The sequence below is a fragment of the Pristiophorus japonicus genome, chromosome 1 (assembly GCF_044704955.1).
Source record: "Pristiophorus japonicus isolate sPriJap1 chromosome 1, sPriJap1.hap1, whole genome shotgun sequence".
NCBI classification, from domain to species: Eukaryota; Metazoa; Chordata; class Chondrichthyes; family Pristiophoridae; genus Pristiophorus; species Pristiophorus japonicus.
The window spans coordinates 285584473-285606549 of NC_091977.1; the positions used below are offsets into that span (position 1 = coordinate 285584473).

Here is a 22077-nt window from a genome sequence, read left to right on the forward strand (position 1 = left end):
TTGGACTTCCAGAAGGCATTTGACAAGGTGCCACATAAAAGGTTAGGGCACAAGATAAAAATTTACAGGGTTTGGGGGTAATATATTTGTTCTATATGAATAAAGAGTTTGACTGGATACTGTGAGCTCAAAGTAAAGTGTGACCTTAGTCTTTTATTGCAGGTCTCCAGCGTGCCTCTCCAGCTTGTGAGGCCTCCTTAAGTACCTGTGCTCCCAAGGGATTGTGGGATCCTTGGGACTCCAGGGTTTATATACATAACAACATTCCCCCCGCATCACCGCCCCCAAAGTCAACAGTATAACTATCTGGGGCCTTTCTTTTCCTGGTTGATCATCTTGGTGCAAATGCTGGTTTTGGTGAATCGTTTGTTGGGCCCTTGCTGGGCTGCTGTGCAGCTGGCCTTGGTGGGCTGCCTGGTGAGGTGAGTCCTGCTGGGCTGCTGCGGGTGGTGAGGTTTGCTTCGTGGTGGACCGCGTTGTCAGTTGCCACTGGTGTGTATGTTGGGGGGTCAAAAAAGGTAGGGTCCAAAGTTGGTTGCTCAGGATAGTCCCTGAATCTGAGATTGATTTGGTCCAAGTGTTTCCGGTGAATGCGTCCATTTGAAAGTTTGACCCGAAGCACCCTGCTCCCCTCTGGCCAAAATAGTGCCAGGAAGCCACTTGGGACCTTGTCCATAATCCAATAAATACAGGATCATTGATTTTAATTTCGCATGACACATTTGCACTATCATGATATGTATTTTGTTGAAGCCACCTGCTCTCTACCTGTTCATGTAGATCAGGGTGAACTAACGAGAGCCTTGTCTTATGTACCCTTTTCATGAGCAGTTCAGCAGGTGGAATCTAGGTGAGCGAGTGGGGTCTCGTGCGGTAGCTAAGCAGAATTCGGGATAGGCTAGTCTGCAGTGAGCCTTCAGTTACCCTCTTCAAGCCCTGCTTGATAGTTTGCACTGCTCTCACTGCCTCGCCATTGGATGCTGGTCTGAATGGGGCAGATGTAATATGTTTGATCCCGTTATGGGTCATGAACTCTTTGAACTCAGCATTGGTAAAACATGGCCCGTTATCGCTCTCAAGGACATCAGATAGTCCGTGTGTGGCAAACATGGCCTGCAGGCTTTCAGTGGACGTGCTTGCCGAAATTATCTCACATTCAATCCATTTGAAGTACGCATCTACAGCCACAAGGAACATTTTACCCAAAAACAGGCCTACATAGTCGACATGGACCCTGAACCACGGTTTGGAGGGCCAAGACGATAAACTTGGTGGCGCCTCCCTGGGTGCACTGCTTAACTGCGAGCATGTGTTACATCTATGCACGCAGGACTCCAAGTCCGCATCGATATCGGGCCACCACACGTGGGATCTGGCTATTGCTTTCACCATTATGATGCCTGGATGGGTACTGTGGTGGTCACTGATGAAAGTGTCTCTGCCCTTCTTGGGGACCACCACCAAAGACATTTCACCTTTGCGTCGCTGGTATGGCTTTATCTCTTCTTGCATTTCCACTGGGACATTGGACCAGCTTCCGTGAATGACACAATTTTTTACTACAGACAGTTTGGGGTCCTGGCTCGTCCAGGTTCTAATCTGTTGGGCTGTGACGGGTGATTGCTCACTCTCGAATGCTTCCATAACCATGACTAAATCTGCAGGCTGCGCCATTTCCATCCCCGTGGTGGGCAATGGCAGCCTACTGAGAGCATCGGCACAGTTTTCTGTGCCTGGCTTGTGGTGGATGGCGTAGTTGTATGCGGACAACATGAGTGCCCATCTCTGGATGCGGGTCGATGCATCGTATTTATCCCCTTACTCTCGGAAAATAGAGATATGAGTGGCTTATGGTCCGTTTCCAATTCAAATTTGAGCCGAAACAGATATTGATGCATTTTCTTTACCCCATAGACACATGCTCACGCTTTTTCAATCATGCTGTAGGCTCTCTCAGCCTTAGACGGACTTCTGGCTGCATAAGCAACCGGTTGCAATTTCCCAGATTCATTAGCTTGTTGCAATACACACCCGACACCATACGACGACGCATCACATGCTAGTACCAAACGCTTACATGGATCATACAACACAAGCAATTTGTTTGAGCATAACAATTTTCTAGTTTTTAACAATGGCATTTTCTTGGCTTTTGTCCCATACCCATTTGTCTCCTTTACGTAGTAAGGCGTGCAGTGGTCCAAACAGTGTGCTATGACCCGGTAAGAAGTTACCAAAGTAGTTCAGGAGTCCAAGAAACAACCGCAGCTCCGTCACGTTCCATGGCCTCGGTGCATTCTCGATTGCCTCCGTCTTCAAATCGGTGGGCCTGATGCCGCCCACCGCGATTCTTCTCCCAAGGAACTCCACTTCAGGCGCCAGGAAAACACACTTCGAGCATTTCAACCTGAGCCCCACGCGGTTGAGTCGACTAAGAACCTCCTCCTGGTTCTGCAAATGCTCGACTATGTCCCGATCTGTAACCAGATGTCATCCTGGAAGACCACCATGTGCGGGACCAACTTTAGTATGCTTTCCATGTTTCTCTGGAATACCGTCACGGCTGATCGAATTCCAAACGGGCATCTGTTATAAATGAGGAAACCTTTGTGCATGTTGATGCAGGTGAGGCCCTTCGATGAATCCTCCAGCTCCTGCATCATGTCGGCCGACGTCAAGTCCAGCTTCGTGAACATCTTTCCTCCCACCAGTGTAGCAAAAAGGTCATCAGCCTTTGGTAGTGGGTATTGATCCTGCAGGGAGAAACGATTGATAGTTATTTTGTAATCACCACAGATTCTGACGGTACCATTTCCCTTGAGGATTGGAACAATCGGGCTGGCCCACTCATTGAAGTCGATCGGCGAAATGATGCCCCCTCGTTGCAGCCGGTCCAGCTCGATCTCCACCCTTTCTCTCATCATGTACAGTACTGCTCTTGGCTTGTGATGGATAGGTCGCGCCCCCAGAATTAGGTGGATCTGCACTTTTGCTCCTTGGAACTTCCTGATCCCTGGTCTGAATAACGAAGGGAAATTGTTTTAGACCTGGGCACACGACGTGTCATCAGCGGATGAGAGCGCTCGGACATCATAACAGTTCCAGCATATCTTTGCCAGCCTGCTCCTGCCGAGCAGCGTGGGACCATCACCCAATACCACCCAGAGTGATAGCTTGTGCATCGCTCCATCGTAGGAGACCTTTATAGTAGCACTGCCAATTATGGGAATCAGTTCCTTTGTGTAAGTTCTCAGTTTCGAGCGAATGGGAGTCAATACTGGCCTTGAGACCTTGCTGCACCACAATTTTTCTAAAGTCTTTTTGGTCATAATGGACTGGCTCGCACCCGTGTCCAGCTCTATTGACACCGGGAGTCCATTTAATTCAACATTCAGCATTATTGGGGAAAACATTGTGGTAAATGTGTACACCCCATATACCTCTGCCTCCTCGGGTAGAGGCTCTGGTTCGTCTTGATCTGCCGTGGATCTGTCCTCCCCTGCACCATTTGATTTGCAGGATTAACAGGGTTTGCAGCTCATCTACACATAAGTTGGAGGTGGCCCATTGTTCCACAGCCCTTGCAAATGTGCCCTTTGAAGCGGCATGAATGGAAATGATGATCACCCCCGCAGCGCCAACAAGGTGTTAATGGCTTTGCATTCATCATCCTTGATGGTGGACTCTGCGACATCTGCAGACGTGCAGCTGCAGGCATGTGGTGCCTGCCCGGTATGTTGCAATTTGAAAACAACATCACTTTGTTCACAGTATTTGTAGCAGCACTCATGTGCTGAGAGATTTGCTTAGTATTGTCACTGGTGGCAATGGATGCCTGGACTATCGCTATTGCCTTGCTCAAGGTTGGGGTCTCTATAGTCAAAAGTTTGCGAAGTATCAATTAATGGCCAATGCCAAGTACAAAAAAGTCTCTGAGCATGTGCTCCAAATGTCCTTCAAATTCACAATGTCCTTCAAGGCGTCTTAGCTCGGCGACATAACTCACCACTTCCTGGCCTTCAGACCTTTTGTAGGTGTAGAACTGGTACGTCGCCATCAGAACGCTTTCTTTCGGGTTCAGATGCTCCCGGATCAGTGTGCACAAATCATTGTACAATTTCTCTGTGGCTTTTGCTGGAGTAAGCAGATTTTTCATGAGGCCTAAGTTGGTGCCCCACAGACGGTGAGGAGAATCACCCTTCGTTTAAAGCGTTCGCTTCTCCTTCCAGCTCATTGGCCACGAAGTATTGGTTGAGTCGCTCCACGAAGGTTTCCCAATCATCTCCCTCTGAGAATCTCTCCAGGATGCCCACTGTTCTCTGCATCGTTGGGTTTGTCACCTGTATCTTGTCGCCAGTTGTTGTGTATGAATTAAGAGTCTGACTGGATACCGTTAGATCAAAGTAAAGTGTGTCCTTAGTCTTTCATTGCAGGTCTGCAGAGTGCCTCTCCAACCTGTGAGGCCTCCTTAAGTACCTGTGCTCCTAAGGGATTGTGTGGTCCCTTGGGACTCCAGGGAAGGAGCCCTCTGGTGGCTGTACAAGGTATATACAAGTTTACATACATAACAATATTAGCATGGATAGAGGATTGGCTAACTAACAACAGAGAGTCGGGATAAATGATTCATTCTCTGGTTGGCAACCAGTAACTAGTGGGATGCAGCAGAGATCAGAACCGGGACCCAACTATTTACAATCTATATTAACGACTTGGAAGAAGGGACTGAGTGTAACGTAGCTAAGTTTGCTGATGATACAAAGATGGGAGGAAAAGCAATGTGTAAGGAGGACACAAAAAAATCTGCAAAAGGACATAAACAGGCTAAGTGAGTGGCAAAAATTTGGCAGATGGAGTATAATGTTGGAAACATAGAAACATAGAAAATAGGTGCAGGAGTAGGCCATTCGGCCCTTCTAGCCTGCACCGCCATTCAATGAGTTCATGGCTGAACATTCAACTTCAGTACCCCATTCCTGCTTTCTCGCCATACCCCTTGATCCCCCTAGCAGTAAGGACCTCATCTAACTCCTTTTTGAATATATTTAGTGAATTGGCCTCAACAACTTTCTGTGGTAGAGAATTCCACAGGTTCACCACTCTCTGGGTGAAGAAGTTCCTCCGCATCTCGGTCCTAAATGGCTTACCCCTTATCCTTAGACTGTGACCCCTGGTTCTGGACTTCCCCAACATTGGGAACATTCTTCCTGCATCTAACCTGTCTAACCCCGTCAGAATTTTATATGTTTCTATGAGGTCCCCTCTCATTCTTCTGAACTCCAGTGAATACAAGCCCAGTTGATCCAGTCTTTCTTGATAGGTCAGTCCCGCCATCCCGGGAATCAGTCTGGTGAACCTTCGCTGCACTCCCTCAATAGCAAGAATGTCCTTCCTCAGGTTAGGAGACCAAAACTGTACACAATACTCCAGGTGTGGCCTCACCAATGCCCTGTACAACTGTAGCAACACCTCCCTGCCCCTGTACTCAAATCCCCTTGCTATGAAGGCCAACATGCCATTTGCTTTCTTAACCGCCTGCTGCACCTGCATGCCAACCTTCAATGACTGATGTACCATGACACCCAGGTCTCTTTGCACCTCCCCTTTTCCTAATCTGTCACCATTCAGATAATAGTCTGTCTCTCTGTTTTTACCACCAAAGTGGATAACCTCACATTTATCCACATTATACTTCATCTGCCATGCATTTGCCCACTCACCTAACCTATCCAAGTCGCTCTGCAGCCTCACAGCATCCTCCTCGCAGCTCACACTGCCACCCAACTTAGTGTCATCCGCAAATTTGGAGATACTACATTTAATCCCCTCATCTAAATCATTAATGTACAGTGTAAACAGCTGGGGCCCCAGCACAGAACCTTGCGGTACCCCACTAGTCACTGCCTGCCATTCTGAAAAGTACCCATTTACTCCTACTCTTTGCTTCCTGTCTGACAACCAGTTCTCAATCCATGTCAGTACACTACCCCCAATCCCATGTGCTCTAACTTTGCACATCAATCTCTTGTGTGGGACCTTGTCGAACGCCTTCTGAAAGTCCAAATATACCACATCAACTGGTTCTCCCTTATCCACTCTACTGGAAACATCCTCAAAAAATTCCAGAAGATTTGTCAAGCATGATTTCCCTTTCACAAATCCATGCTGACTGTGTGAGGTCATGCACTTTGGCAGAAAAAAAATCAAAGAGCAAGTTATTATTTAAATGGAGAAAGATTGCAAAGTGCCACAGTAGAGCGGGACCTGGTGCATGAAACACAAAAGGATAGTATGCAGGTACAGCATGTGATCAGAAAGGCCAATGGTATCTTTATTGGAAAGGGGATGGAGTATAAAAGCAGGGAAGTCTTGCTACAGCTATATAAGGTATTGGTGATAACTTATATACAGCTACATAAGGCATTGGTGATACCTTGAATACTGCGTGCAGTTTTGGTTTCCATATTTACGAAAGGGAATACTTGCCTTGAAGGCAGTTCAGAGAAGGTTCACAAGGTTGATTCCGGGGATGAGGGAGTTGACTTATGAGGAAAGGTTGAGTAGTTTGGGCCTCTACTCATTGGAATTCAGAAGAATGAGAGGTGATCTTATCAAAACATATAAGATTATGAGGGGCTTGACAAGGTGGATGCAGAGAGGATGTTTCCACTGATGGATGAGACTAAAACTCAAGGGCATGATCTTAGAAGAAGGGGCCGCCCATTTAAAACAGAGATGAGGAGAAATTTCTTCTCTCGGAGGGTTGTAAATCTGTGGAATTCGCTGCCTCTGAGAGCTGTGGAAGCTGGGACATTGAATAAATTTAAGACAGAAATCGACAGTTTCTTAAACGATAAGGTGATAAGGGGTTATGGGGAGCGGGTGGCGAAGTGGAGCTGAGTCCATGATCAGATCAGCCATGATCTTATTGAATGGTGGAGCAGGCTCGAGGGGCCGTATGGCCTACTCCTGTTCCTATTTCTTATGTTCTTATGTTCTTATGACAAAGCAGCCTGCTTGATTGGCACCCCACCCCACCTTAAACATTCACTCCCTCCACCACCCCGGTGTACCGTGGCTGCAGTGTGTACAAGCAACTCGCTAAGGCTTTTTTGGCAGCACCTCCCAAACCCGTGACCTTTACCATCAGAAGGACAAGGACAGCAGGCGCATGGGAACATCACCACCTCCATGTTCCCTCCAAGTCACACGCCATCCTGACTTGGAGGTATGTCGCTGTTCCTTTATTGTCGCTGGGTCAAAATCCTGGAACTCCCTCCCTAACAGTACTGGTGGAGTACCTTCAACACACGGACTGCAGCGATTTAAGAAGGCGGCTCACCCCCATCTTCTCAAGAGCAATTAGGGGTGGGCAATAAATGCTGTTCTTGCCAGTGAGGCCCACATCTCATGAACTAATTTAAAAAAATACTCTATCAACCTCAGGTCAGTGTCTATGAAGTTTCGCAGAGAGTAGTGAGCCTTTGCCAGCATATGTGGTGGATGCTGACTTTCTGCATATCTACAAAAGGGAGCGAGACAGGTTCTTGACTGTGGCAGAGATCTCATCATACAGAAGGTCAGTGTGGTCTCTTGGACTGATTGTGATCATCTGAAGGGGTCGAAGAGGAATATTCAAGTGTATTTTTTTCCTTTATTGGTTGGGTTTTTTGGCTCTCCCAAGTGATTACATGGCTGTGATGGGAGGGAGAGTGGATAGGGGGAAGAAGTATTTAATCACAATGTTCCAGCCATCATGGTGTGGTGCAGGTTTGTGCACCAGCTGGCCTTCCGGCCTGTCAATTTTGTATCTTCGTATGGAATGTGTTGCACAGCCGACTGTGGTGTTATGCAGCTAACTATGGATTCCTCCAGCCCATGTTAAAATCAGCTATTAAAGAAATGCTGTGCATGTCTGTCTGGAGACTTATGGAGATCTTGGATCCTTTGGTTGCCAAATTTTTAATGTTAGGAGAGTGTGGGTGGCAACATCCATTCTCATGTAACATTAAAGAAGGTTCTATACAAAGATTTAAAACTTTCTCTTTGGTTTAATGGGCCACCTGTGCATGTATAAAATCTAACTTTACACCAGGCTGGGTTAATACTCAAAGCGATGTGATAAAGTTCATTGGCTCCAATACACTTTCAGGTCAGAATGTGTCAGATTATTTATTGATAAGCATCCAAAAGTCTAACAGTCACCTTATATTATATAGTCTATGTCAATGTGAAACATAGAAACATAGAAAATAGGTGCAGGAGTAGGCCATTCGGCCCTTCAAGCCTGCACCACCATTCAATATGATCATAGCTGATCATTTTTGCAACTTTAGTACCCCATTCCTGCTTTCTCTCCATATCCCTTGATCCCTTTAGCCGCAAGGGCCATCTATATCTGCCGTTTGAATATATAACTGGCCTCAACAACTTTCTGTGGTAGAGAATTCCACAGGTTCACAGTTCTCTGAGTGAAGAATTTTCGCCTCATCTCAGTCCTAAATGGCTTACCACTTACCCTTAGACTGTGATCCCTGGTTTTGGACTTCCCCAACATCGGGAACATTCTTCCTGCATCTAACCTGTCCAATCCCATCAGAATTTTGTATGTTTCTATGAGATCCCCTTTCATTCTTCTAAATTCCAGTGAATATAAGCCTAGTCGATCAAATCTTTCTTCATATGTCAGTACTGCCATCCCGGGAATCAGTCTGGTGAACCTGCGCTGCACTCCCTTGATAGCAAGAATGTCCTTCCTCAGATTAGGAGACCAAAACTGTACATAATATTCAAGGTGTGGCCTAACCAAGGCCCTGTATAACTGCAGTAAGACCTCACATTTATTCACATTATACTGCATCTGCCATGCATTTGCCCGCTCATCTAACCTGCCCAAGTCACTCTGTAGCCTCTTAGCATCCTCCTCACAGCTCACACTGCTACCCAGCTTCGTATCATCTGCAAACTTGGAGATATTTCATTCAATTCCTTTGTCTAAATCATTAATGTATATTGTAAATAGCTGGAGTCCCAGCACTGAACCTTGTGGTACCCCATTAGTCATTGCCTGCCATTCTGAAAAGCACATAGCAAAAATCACAAATAAACAACTTTTTAAAGTTTATTTTCAGGGCAGGTTTTGCTGGCAAGGCTAGTATCTATTGTCCATCTCTAGTTGCCCTGAGTCGGCTTTCCTGCACCGCTGCAGAATGGCTTGTTCGACCACCTCATGGGCAGTTAAAAGACAACCACCTTGATGTGTGACTGGAGTCACATTTAGGGCAGACCAGGTAAAGGCAGCAGATTTCCTTCCCTGAAGGACATTAATGAATCATTTTTTTAAGTGATAAAACGATCAGTTTTTACTGATACCAGTTTCTTTTTTTTAATTTCCAGAAAATTTAAAACTGAATTCCAATTCTCAAACTGCAGTGGTAAGATTTGAACTCACCTTGTCTAAGGCAGCTCTTACGGTTTTAAGTGTGCCTACTAGCCCAGAAACATAAGTACAACACTACTGTACCCACCCTTAGGTTGCACATATATGGGGCCTATCACCTCAGCAAGATGTGCCAAATACTTCACAGCTCATTAATTGTTTTTGTAGGCAACGCACTCTGTCTGAACACAAGTTGTGCAGTATAACCATCTGTTGTCCTGCATCTTGGACCGACACCAATTGTGACAAAGGTACAATTTTTGAAAAGTAAACTTGCGAACTCAATGACATTGGGGCGAAAAGTACAAAAGGAAACGCTTACTCGGGCGCATCATTTTACTTACATCGCCGTCCCTCGAAATAAAAACAAGTAAGACATTATTATTTTGGAGAGTGACACCAAGTACAATTTCGAAGTTCGCCGTTTGGCCACATGATGGCGCTGGTGTATGCTGCACGGCAGAGCGTGGAAATAGACGGAACCCAGGCAACTGCAACCTTACAGATCTGAGTTTACTGCACTTGAAACCCTTTGATGTTCCTAATTAAATGACCCTCTTTACTTGAAAATTCAGCCGTGTGATTACAAATGTCAGTAATTTACAACACCACAAAAACATAAGGCGTTGAATGCTTGCTTGCAACTCGAGAAAAAATGGAACCATTACATTGTCTTTCGTTTTAATTCGTTTTGTATATATAAATTTATATCGTGTGTGCATATATTCTTTATGTATGTGTCTATATAGTGTTTGTATGTATATAAGTATATAAATACATGTGTATACACACGTGTCTGTGTATTGTGTATATACAGTATATGTATGTCTATGTGTGGATACATATATGAGTATATACATATATATACATATATATAATCTGCTGAGATCAGATGAAAGAAGTTTGATTGCTTAGAGGGGAACTACACTCCCCGTTGATTAACGAAGGGTCTTGTGAATTCTTGAATGATTATCTGGAAACCATACGTCACAAAGTGAGGGGAAGGTGCGAGGTATGGCGATATATCTGGGAGAGTTGTGGGGCAATGACCGGGGGTGGGGAGGTATTTCAAAGACTGGTGTGTGTTGTCCACTTGCTGTGATTCGATGCCTGGTATCTGATCCCCGGTCAATCAGTGTGTGTGTGTGAGAGAGAATTAGCTTCTGGCGGGGCGGGGGGAGGGAGGGAAGAGGCGACTCTTTGCTTCCTCGCTGCCAACAGATACCCAGCTCATTACCCTAGCAGCACAGCTTGGAGAGAGGGCTAGTGTGATCACACTGTCATGCCACCATGGATCCGCCAGGTAACACCATCTCCAGCGTGGGGCAGCTCGCAGCGAACGCACTCGTGTTAAAGCAGATGAAACTAGCATGCGCGCTTAGTGGAAGGGGACAGTGAGCTGGGAACAGCAGTAAATATTTTATCTAACTTGGAGATCTCTTCGCATTTAAAACGGTAAGAGCTGCCTTAGACAAGGTAATTTCACAGTGCCTCCAGCTTGTGCCTTTGTTGACTGATGCTTTGTGGAGTAGGGGGAAAGACAATAGTGGCAACTTTCTTTTATTTTAAAGAAAAATGGGAGATCGCGGGCTCTGCATCTGACTTGTTCTGAGGGTGGGATGAACTTCGGGAGAGCGCTGGGGGAGAAGGAGAGAGAGAAGGCAAGTTCGATTGTAGAATTCCTTCATCCGCGATGTGTCCGGGGCGGGGGAGGGAGCGGAGGGGTTGAAAGTCAAAACAGAGCGAAGGATAGGGGAAACAAATGTGGAGAACGGCGGGCGAGCTGGGCTATTCAGTGAGGGTCCGAGCTGTCGATAAGATGCATTCAATCTGCAATGGATTGTTTTCTCTTCTTTGCATTGATTTTGTCTTGTTGCAGGCGATGACATCCAGACAAAGTGAAGAAGGTGATTCCATCCTCTAGGAGGCTGCATTGGAAGGGGTGGTCAGGAGAGAGGGTGGGGGGGTGGGGGGGGAGAAGGAACAATCAGCGATCGGTGCGGTGTTGGAGCGAGGTAGAAGATCACCGAGAGGCGCATGGATCTGGTGCTGAGGCGCCCGGGCGCGGGCAGCAGCATGCTGGCGCTGAGCTTGCTGATGGTGGCTTGCACGGGGCTGGCGGTGCTGGGACAGAACGAAACCGAGCCCATCGTCCTGGAGGGGAAATGCCTGGTGGTGTGCGACTCCAGCCCGTCGTCGGACGGGGCGGTCACCTCGTCCCTGGGGATCTCGGTGCGCTCAGGCAGCGCCAAGGTGGCCTTCTCGGCGGTGCGCAGCACCAACCACGAGCCCTCCGAGATGAGCAACAGGACCATGACCATCTACTTCGACCATGTAAGTGGCAGCACCGCCCCCCAGCCAGCAGGCTGCTCAAACGTGACCCCCCTTCCAGCAGCGCCCAGGGACCTCCAAACTTTGCCTCTACCTCCCCCCATTGATCCCTAGCTCCTCATCCATCCCCTCATTCCTGGAGCATCCATCCATCCAACTGTATCTCTCACTCGCTGGCCCCTTCCCTCTTACCTCTGGCAATCTCTCCGCTCAGCTACTCCCTCACATTGCTGAATATTAACCAAATGTGTGCACTCAGCAAAGACCATCACTTTAGAAGCGCAGCAATGCTTCTTATCCTCTAAGTTGCCCATCCATGCTTGGCAGCGGTCAATGGTCGATTTAGATCTTTGCCAGATGTGATCGCCACCCATGCAATCTGATCCAGGTCGTTAACTTTTGCCTACCGGCGCTATTTGCAGATTTACCGTTTCTTTGTTTTAACTTTGCTTTTTATGTTTTGTGTTTAATGCAAACTTTTTCCCCGGGTTGTTCCCTGGGTTGCAGGATAATTTGTCATCGTGTCTGTGTTCCCCGTGTGTCAGTTGGATGGAACCCTGTGTGGTGCAGTTGCCTCCGGTGACAATGCTGTGACTGCCGGGTTGTCCCTCTCAACCCTATGCCCGGTATTATCTGTACTTTAGACTGGACAGATCCCAGGGCTTTGCACAACACAATCTGCAAACGTTGATTATATCTCTTTGCAAATAATAATTATTCCCTGCCAGCCCTCCCACCCCATCCAAAGTTGTCATCGTAACCCAGTCCATCGCAAAGGCTCTGTGCTGTGACCCCTGTGCTTTGTGCTTTCTTGCAGGTGCTAGTTAATATTGGGAACCATTTCGACATGGTTTCCAGCACTTTCGTGGCGCCGAGAAAAGGCATTTACAGTTTCAGCTTTCACGTGGTCAAGGTTTACAATCGGCAGACGATCCAGGTAGACAAGGGCTCCTGTGCACAATTCACACCCGCTGTCCGAGTCGCGCCCTCACATAGCCGGGCCAAATTAATGTAGTTGAATTGTAACTTTTTTTTTAATTAAAAAAAGGGAACACGATTACAAGATAGACAGTCAAGCAAATCCATGGAGTGAGATAGACAGGTAGGCACAAGGGAGAGGAAAGGAGGTTGTCCAGCTACAGCTGCAGATAGTACAAGTGTATTATGGAGATACATAACCGGGGAGGTTGCTTCATAACAGACCGCAGCGGGATAGAGTTTGGCAAAGTTGTAAGGCTGTTTTGTTTTTCTGTCCTAATTCCAGGTCAGCCTGATGCACAATGGCTGGGCTGTGATTTCTGCTTTTGCCGGAGACCAGGACGTGACCCGCGAGGCTGCCAGCAACGGAGTGCTGTTGAACATGGAGAGAGAGGACAAGGTCTATTTAAAACTGGAAAGGGGCAACCTCATGGGAGGATGGAAGTACTCGACGTTTTCTGGCTTTTTAGTCTTCCCTCTATAAAAGGATCAGCAAGGTTCGTCAAACCCCCCCCCCCCTTTTTTTAAGAGGAGCAAGTCGCCGTGTACATTATTAATATCGCAACGGAACCACAAGATTACAATACCAAAACCACCTAACTGCTGAGTAGGGGCAGACAGATCACCTACCGATTAGAGTCATTTCTGTGAATACTGACACTCGCCTTGGCCGGCGTGGTTCTAAGTCGTTCTGATGACAGTGCTCTTTAGGATATCAAGTGAATTTTACTGACAAGGACAATTTCTGGTTAGAAAAAATAAATAAATTAGAAGCTGGATTTTCTTACGGGCGGATTATTTATTGATGGAGCCTCCGTTGGACCAGACCGCACTCGCCAAACTGACGTCGCCAAACTGCGTAATAATTAAATAAAGTCAGGTTTTGATTTTAATGTTCTAGCAATGCTTTATTTCGTGTTGGTATATAGCCTTAAGTAAAGAACAAGTCCAAATTCGGTGGCGTGGGTTTTATTTTTGGGGGGAAATTTTGGGGGATATTCATGTATCGTTTCTGTCGGTGAGCTCGTTTGAAGAAGTGCTTTATCACACAAAAAAAAGGTTTATTTGCACGAATCGGACCCGGCTCTTGTTCCCTCTCTGTGTTGTGGTTGGTGTTCTTTGACCTCTGGGTGCAGACGGAGTAACCTATAGATTATTAACACGAGACGTGCAAACGGATGATTGTAATAAATGGACCCAATTATTTATTGATGTGCTTTCTTGATTTGTCAATTGATCCTCTGGCGCGCACAGTACTTACAAATCTCTCTCCACCTAACTAAAGGAATGGTTGAGCATGGTTTGCTCTTATGTCGAGGCCAATGTGGACTTCTCTTTAAATATGTCGTAATACTTGCTCGCTAAATGCCTTCTATAAAATGGGCAATGTGATGCTGAGTGACTTAATTGCCAGCCATTATCTGAGTTAAACTTCAGTTCAATCTAAATTTAAGGTTAAATCTAAGTGACATCTTGATGTTCAGGCTTAAATAAGATAACCATTACAACATTTAAATCAAATCTTCCTATATTTTGATCCAAATTTTGCGAACGAAGAAATAAAAGTAGGTCTTTAACAGTACCGAATGTTAAAGAACGTTACAGACTCCGAATCACTGCTGGCGAAGAGTTCAAATGAGCTGCTAAGATAAAGCCGCTTTTAGCTGGGACTCGGCTGTGTGCTCAAGGTAATTCAGTATCAATATATACCTGTACAGGAGTTACCCTCCAGACTATAACATGTAATTAACATAATTACCCCCTGGCCATTAACCAGAATGATTCCCAATAACCAGGCCCCCCCATGTACCCGCACTGGAAATTATTTACTATTAATGCAACTAATGCCTGAATATGGTCGTCACACCATTATCCATTCGTTTTTTTTTTAGGGAATGAAGGGTAAAAGCGACACATATGAAAACCTGCTAGGCTGCATATGATCCCTGTCCGTGGTTTAAATTAACAATAACATAGCACAGACCATGATGAAATCCACAATTCTGTTTCATGTTCTGAATCCGGCATGCTTCAGCTTGCAAAGTACAGGGACTATTAATTTCAACTGTATGGCCCTATAATGGTGAATTCAGTACATCTCCGGTCAATAGAGAACTAAAGGCAATCCTATAACAATTTTTAGCTCACTATATTTTACAGATAGTAAGCACCATCCCTTAGGTTGTGTATCTCTGGGCAATCCTTAGAGAGTTGAATTGTTTTACAGATCATTAACATGGCACAATAAGATGGATATAGTGCTATATAAATGTAACATGGCATGCAATTATGTAATGCCAGCCTCTTCCCCCAATGACATGGGCAGCTTAACTCATTATCTGGCCAAATTCGTTAAAGATTGATTACTTGTTCCAGTTTTGTTCAGATCCACCTAACCAACGACCTCTGGTGTCACGTGAGGTGAAAGGTAAGGAGTTACTAATAATATATTTACATGAAGGGAACAATACTTGCACGCTATTATCTACATATGTGTAGGTCTTTATTTCAGGCGGCCTTGTAAAAAAAAAATAGAATTACTGTAACCTCCATTTAATGTGCAGTGAATTAAACTGACAAACTCAATTTATTAGTTAACAGAGAACTGGTTCATTAGTCATGAAATTAGTTACCAACGTGACTGTGAAAACAGTCAGGTTGCACTTCCTTTGCTATTTAGCTACATTCGTAGCTTTGTGCCCATAATTTCTATGATGTACGGAGATGGCATTTTTGGAGCTGGCATATGGAAGAGCAAGACTGACTTCAGAAACAGGACTTCAAAAAGTGATGGAGTATAGCGTTAATCTTTGTAATTGATTTTGTTCAATACTGATGTCTTATCCCTGGGACTCCCCTGTGCCCTCAACACATTATTTCACTGTTTTCTGGCCATGTATCTCTTTTTTTTTCTTAGCATTTGGCCGCATTTATAGACTAAATGAAGAGATTTAAAATGTGGATTCTTGACCTAATACAAAGGAACTCTCTGGTTAATGTATCAGCATAAAATCCAACCATCAATATAATCCAGCAAGTATAGGTATGACATGTTATGGTCACTGATAACTATTTGAAAACAGCTCAAAATACAATTTTAAAAAAGGTACTCGTTTATTTATTAATACTGGCAGATTGCTGAACCTACTGATTCAGCTTTTCCTCAGAGTCACCCTCCCCTGAGTAATTAGGTGTGTAGAAGGTGGTATGTGAGCTGGGGCTATATGTGAATGTGTGCATGCTGCACCTGTTAAGGCTCTCTTATTTAGAATGAGACTCACACACTTTGCTTTAGAATGCAACCCAGTTTGATGTATTCAGAGTGATGTATTCACTCTGAAAAAGAGACACCTTTAAATTCTATATCTTTAAATTGGTTTGCAATGTATGACATCTTATGATATAATCAAATGCCTAGTAATACCCTCATACTGAGAGCTCTGGGGTGTGTGTGTGTATATATATGAGTATGTATGCTGTCACATATGTATGCAGGGCTTGTTTGCAATTAACTCACTTAGTGTCAAACAGAAGCCACAGACTAAGTCACATTGACATTGACCTGATTTGTTTTGATATTAACAGTCTCAGAATAAGGGGTCAGCCATTTAGGACTGAGATGAGGAGAGATTTCCTAACTCAGAGAGTTGTAAATCTTTGGAATTCGATACCCCAGAGAGCTATGGAGGCTCAGTCGTTGAGTACATTCAAGACAGAGATCAATAGATTTTTGGATACTAAGAGAATCAAGGGATATGGGGATCGGGCAGGAAAGTGGAGTTGAGGTAGAAGATTAGCCATGATCTCATTGAATGGCGAAGCAGGCTCGATGGACCAAATGGCCTACTCCTGCTCTTATATGTTCTTATGTCCATTTCATCAATGTAATGCATTAACTTTTTGGTAGGACAAATGCATTCTCTGAATATGTTACACCCACTATCACCATGGAATTCACCTTTTAGTTGAAAAGCTATTCTGTGAAAATAAAGGGTTAGTTTGGTACAACGATCTTTCGAGAACATAACTTTTCATTATTAAACACACTGAAGAGTAATTTGACAATCTGCCAAAAAAGTAGCATGATTACATTTTACAATCTGGGAGTATAGTTGAGAGACTTCAGTCTTGTGGCCTCAGGATTCATCATCATCATGGGCAGTCCCTCGAAATCGAGGAAGACTTCCACTCTAAAAGTGAGTTCTCGGTTGACTGTACAGTCCAATACGGGAATTACAGACTCTAACAGGTGGGGCAGACAGTGGTTCAAGGAAAGGGTGGGTTGGGAGTCTGGTTTGCCACATGCTCTTTCAGCTGCCTGCACTTGTTTTCTGCATGCTCTCAGCGATGAGACTCGAGGTGCTCAGCGCCATCCCAGATTCTCTTTCTCCATTTATGCTGGTCTTTGGCCAGGGATTCCCAGATGTCGGTGGGGATGTTGCACTTTATCAAGCAGGCTTTGAGGGTGTCCTTGAAACGTTTCCTCTGCCCACCTGAGTTCCAAGTAGAGCACTTGCTTTGGGAGTCTTGTGTCGAGCATGCGCACAATGTGGCCTGCCCAACGGAGCTGGTTGAGTGTGGACAGTGCTTCAATGCTAGGGATGTTGGCCTGATTGAGAACACTGACGTTGGTGCATCTATCCTCCCACGGGATTTGCATGATCTTGCGGAGACATCATTGGTGATATTTCTCCAATGCTTTGAGGTGTCTGCTGTATATAGTCCAAGTCTCTGAGCCATACAGGAGGGCGGGTATCACTACAGCCCTGTAGACCATAAGCTTGGTGCGAGATTTGAGGGCCTGATCCTCGAACACTCTCTTCCTCGGGTGACCTCAGGATTGGTGCTCAGCTCTCACTCTACACTGGTCCAGTCAAGGCCTGAAGTCCGGAGAGCAATGCAGCCAATGGTGTTTCACTCATGCAGCAAAAGTAGTGACAGCCCTTACAGATTTCACATTGATTGTAATTACTGTAGCCATGCTTTACAAGAAATTATTTAACAAATTGGCTACATTTCAGTGGCACTACAGTGGAGACTTAATATAACGCAATGGCCCTCTATAATAGAGAGATTACAGAAATGTTGAAATCTGAAAGCAAAGTTTTACTTCAACTTACAGGTGTTATATTAGGATTTTGGTAGTGTTCTTCTTTGTGAGTTTTTGTGTCAATGTGTCAGTCCAATGGAACAGTAAATTCTTTATTTCAGCAAAGCACGAGAATCAGTTACAGAATAAAGCTTCTTTTTGTTCTGCTCCAACAATTCAGAAGATCACCCCTTACTGCGTATGGGCCACTTTTGTACTCTGAACCTGCAGACTAGAAACTAGGTTGGAACAGCACAAGTTCATTTCACAAAGGATCATCGGAGACCTTCCGCCCATTATTGGAATCCAGGTCCTGGAGTTGAAAGAACAGTGTTTGAACCCAATGCACCAGCTAATCACCCCAGCTCTTGTTTTAAGCAAGTTTGCAGTTGTTTTAGCATCTGTTGCATGGTACTTGTTCTGTATACACTATTAATTATTCTCTGTGAGTAGAAATTTTTATCCAGAACTTTTAATGTTAATATTATTCAAAATTAGAGATAATGTGCTCTTGTTTTACATTTCAGGTCCAGTATAAATGAATCACTTAACACAATTCTTATGGTGATAGATTTGATTCGCAAGTTAGGCACTAGTGTGAAAGTCTCATATCCTGAACTCTAATAACACAATTCTGTAAAAATCTTTTCAGATGACAGAAAAAATGGAACATGTCTTTTTTTAGTCTGAACTTAATTTTTGAAGAAGTTCTTTTAGTACTATGTGTAGTTGCTTCTGCTGGAAAACTTCCATATATTTCACTTTCTGAGATATCACTCAAAAATCTGATTTCATCCAGGGTTCTCCACTTTTTCCTGATGATCCCCTCCAGATGTTATTGCTCTGGGTGGTATCTTACTGCAGAATGACTCAATCCGCTGTTAAGAAATCTGAAATATTGCATCTAATACAGTGATGCCAAGCATACTGCATCTATGTAACGTATCTCCGGACAGTTAATCCTGCTCCTGATTGCTCCGTACCAAATTGCCTTCTTCACTCACTGTTTGGATTTAATATATGAAAAATGGCTGCTATAATATCTGGAAAACAACAAGGAAATCTGAATGTGGTTCATCCTGTGACTATCAATTATTTTATATCACAGTATAATGATCAAATGTGTGCTGTGTGAGGCAGTCGGGGGAATTATTAATTGCTTTACTGGTAAAATGTAATTGTTTATTTAGGTTAATAATATCATATTTTAGTCAATTATATCCATTGCTTTGATAATCTGTTAAACAAGTAAGTCTGGCTAAACAAGTATCTGGAGTATAGTTCTTTATATGATACATTTGGACCTGACAAAATACTGGAAAATGGCTAACCAATATTATCTAAAATTTAGTGCAATCAGCTTATAAGCAGAGTAGTAATGAAAAGTGGTGGCACTATTAAGGCTTCAAATCACTGGATGTGATTTTTTTTTAAACTTCATTTTTGGGATGCTGGCAAGGCAGGCATTTATTGCCCACACCGAGTTACCTTGAGAAGGTGCTGGGCTTGCTTCTTGAACCACTGCAGTCCAAGTGGCGAAGGAGCTCCCACAATACTGTTAGCTAGGGAGTTCCTTTGTTTAAATTCTTTGTAGCAGTTTCATACAACTGGATGGCTTGCTAGGTCACTTCAGAGGGCAGTTAAGAGTCAACCACATTGGTGTGCAACTGAAGTCAGATATAAAAAAGACTGGATAAGGACAGCAGGTTTCCTTCCCGAAAGGATATTAAGGATCAGTGGGTTTTTATGACAATCCAACAACACCATGGTCACTTTTACTGATACCAACATTTTTATTTCTAGAGTTTTTTAAACCCACTCTGGATTATCACTCCAGTAACATAGCCACTCATCATCATAGGCAGTCCCTCGGAATCGAGAAGACTTGTTTCCACTCTTAAAATGAGTTCTTAGGTGGCTGACTAGTCCAATACGAGTACCACCAACTCTGCCACAGGTGGGACAGATAGTCGTTGAGGGAAAGGGTGGGTGGGACTCGTTTGCTGCACGCTCTTTCATCTGCCTGTGCTTGATTTCTGCATGCTCTCAGCGATGAGACTCGAGGTGCTCAGCGTCCTCCCGGATGCACTTCCTCCACTTAGGGCAGTCTTTGGTCAGGGGCTTCCCAGGTGTCAGTGGGGATGTTGCACTTTATCAGGGAGGCTTTGAGGGTGTCCTTATTATATTTCCTCTGCCCATCTTTGGCTCGTTTGCCGAGTAGAGCTTGCTTTGGGAGTCTCGTGTCTGGCATGGGAACAATGTGGCCGGCCCAGCGGAACTGATCAAGTGTGGTCAGTGCTTCAATGCTGGGGATTTTGTCCTGATCAAGGACGCTAATGTTGGTGCGTCTGTCCTCCCAGGGGATTTGTAGGATCTTGCGAAGACATCATTGATGTATTTCTCCAGCGACTTGAGGTGTCTACTGTATATGGTCCATGTCTCTGAGCCATACAGGAAGGTGGGTATTACTACAGCCCTATAGACCATGAGCTTCGTGACAGTTTTGAGGGCCTGGTCTTCAAACACTCTTTTCCTCAGGCGGCCGAAGGCTGCACTGGCGCACTGGAGGCGGTGTTGAATCTCATCCTCCTCCGTTTCTGATGCCCCCAAAAGTGCGTCACCATCCTCCGCCTGCTCCATGACAACATGTAGGTCGTGATCCTTATCAATGGATTGATTATAGACCCAATCCACGTGCAGACCGGGGTCAAACAGGGCTGCATCATCGCCCCAACCCTCTTCTCAATCTCCCTCGCTGCCATGCTCCACCTCACAGTCAACAAGCTCCCTGCTGGAGTGGAACTAAACTACAGAACCAGTGGGAACCTGTTCAACCTTCGCCGTCTCCAGGCCAGGTCCAAGACCACTCCAACCTCTGTCGTCGAGCTACAGTACGCGGACGACGCCTGCATTTGTGCACATACAGAGGCTGAACTCCAGGACATAGTCGACGTATTTACTGAGGAGTACGAAAGCATGGGCCTTACGCTAAACATCCGTAAGACAAAGGTGCTCCACCAGCCTGTCATCGCAGCACAGCACTGCCCCCCCAGTCATCAAGATCCATGGCGCGGCCCTGGACAACGTGGACTATTTACCATACTTCGGGAGCCTCTTAACATAGCCACTACTCTGCTGTTCCTGGCTGTTACACAATTGATTCTATTTGTTTTTAAGCCTTACAGTATACATCAGCTCTCTTTACCTTTACAGACATCCTGAATAGAACAATCAATGTTATAATATAAGGTATTCCCAATTTTCTTCCCTCTAATGTATTACTAAAGTGTGTGGGTGCACAGATTAGGAAGCAGTTGATCATGAACTGCAATAGTTGAGTGACTGTCATTCCCTTATTACCATTTTCTTTTTCTGTTTTATGATATATCCTTTTTGTTTCAAAGCCGGATATTGGCCAATTTTGGTGTGGAGCACAGATTTAACGGGCAGTGGGTGAGGCATCCATTCTGCTTGCCCGATGATGTCGTTTTGAGTTTTTTGGCTGAGCTTCATTTAAATAGAAGAGTTGCACCACAAGTGCTAAACACGCTGCTTATAGAGAGCTCAATGCTGGGAGGGCTGGAAATCCAATGTGACCGATGCTCATTATTAAACCTTAAAAAGGAAGTATCACCGGTTAAATGGACCAACAGATTTCTTCCATGGGGAAGTGTTATTAGCACACAGAGTACTGATAAAATTAACAAATGGAAATTCTTAAAGCTCAAATCTTCTTAGAGACTGAAGAAAAGAATGGAGTTTTAGCCCTGTTTCCAGCTTTCCCTGACTGCAGCTAAGGTTCACGTTAAATAACCTTGTTAAATAGTCACTTCGCAACCTATTCCCCCATGGTTTGTGGGTAGGTTGAGGAAGTAATAGTGGCAGTGTTGATTGACGCAAAAATAGTGTTTGGGGGGAGGAGGGAGGGGTGGAGGGGATCCTGACAACATCATTTGACACCACTTCAATATTTTAATTAGGTCCCATCTGTTTCTGGTGGGAGCGCTGGCCACCGAATTCAGGGTTCACATGAAAATCAGAACGAGATCCCTTCAAAGAAAGACCTATATTTATATAGCGCCTTTCACGATCACCGGATGTCTCAATGTGCTTTACAGCCAATTAAATACTTTTGCAGTGTATTCCCTCTTATAATGTTTGCAATAAGGCATGGATCCCCTCCCCCGCTACCCACCCCCCCAATTTTCGTTCGACTACCATTCCACTTTTGGGGGCAGTA

At 44.8% G+C, this 22077-nt stretch overlaps 1 protein-coding gene across 1 annotated transcript; it reads left to right on the forward strand.

The window, feature by feature from the left end:
• The first annotated feature begins 11424 nt into the window (after positions 1–11424).
• Positions 11425–13232, forward strand: cbln2b (cerebellin 2b precursor). The gene is made up of 3 exons (XM_070872551.1): positions 11425–11773; positions 12588–12707; positions 13035–13232. Exons 1-3 carry the CDS (start codon positions 11477–11479, stop codon positions 13230–13232), a joined length of 615 nt encoding a protein of 204 aa, XP_070728652.1. The 5' UTR covers positions 11425–11476.
• The last annotated feature ends 8845 nt before the right edge of the window (positions 13233–22077 follow it).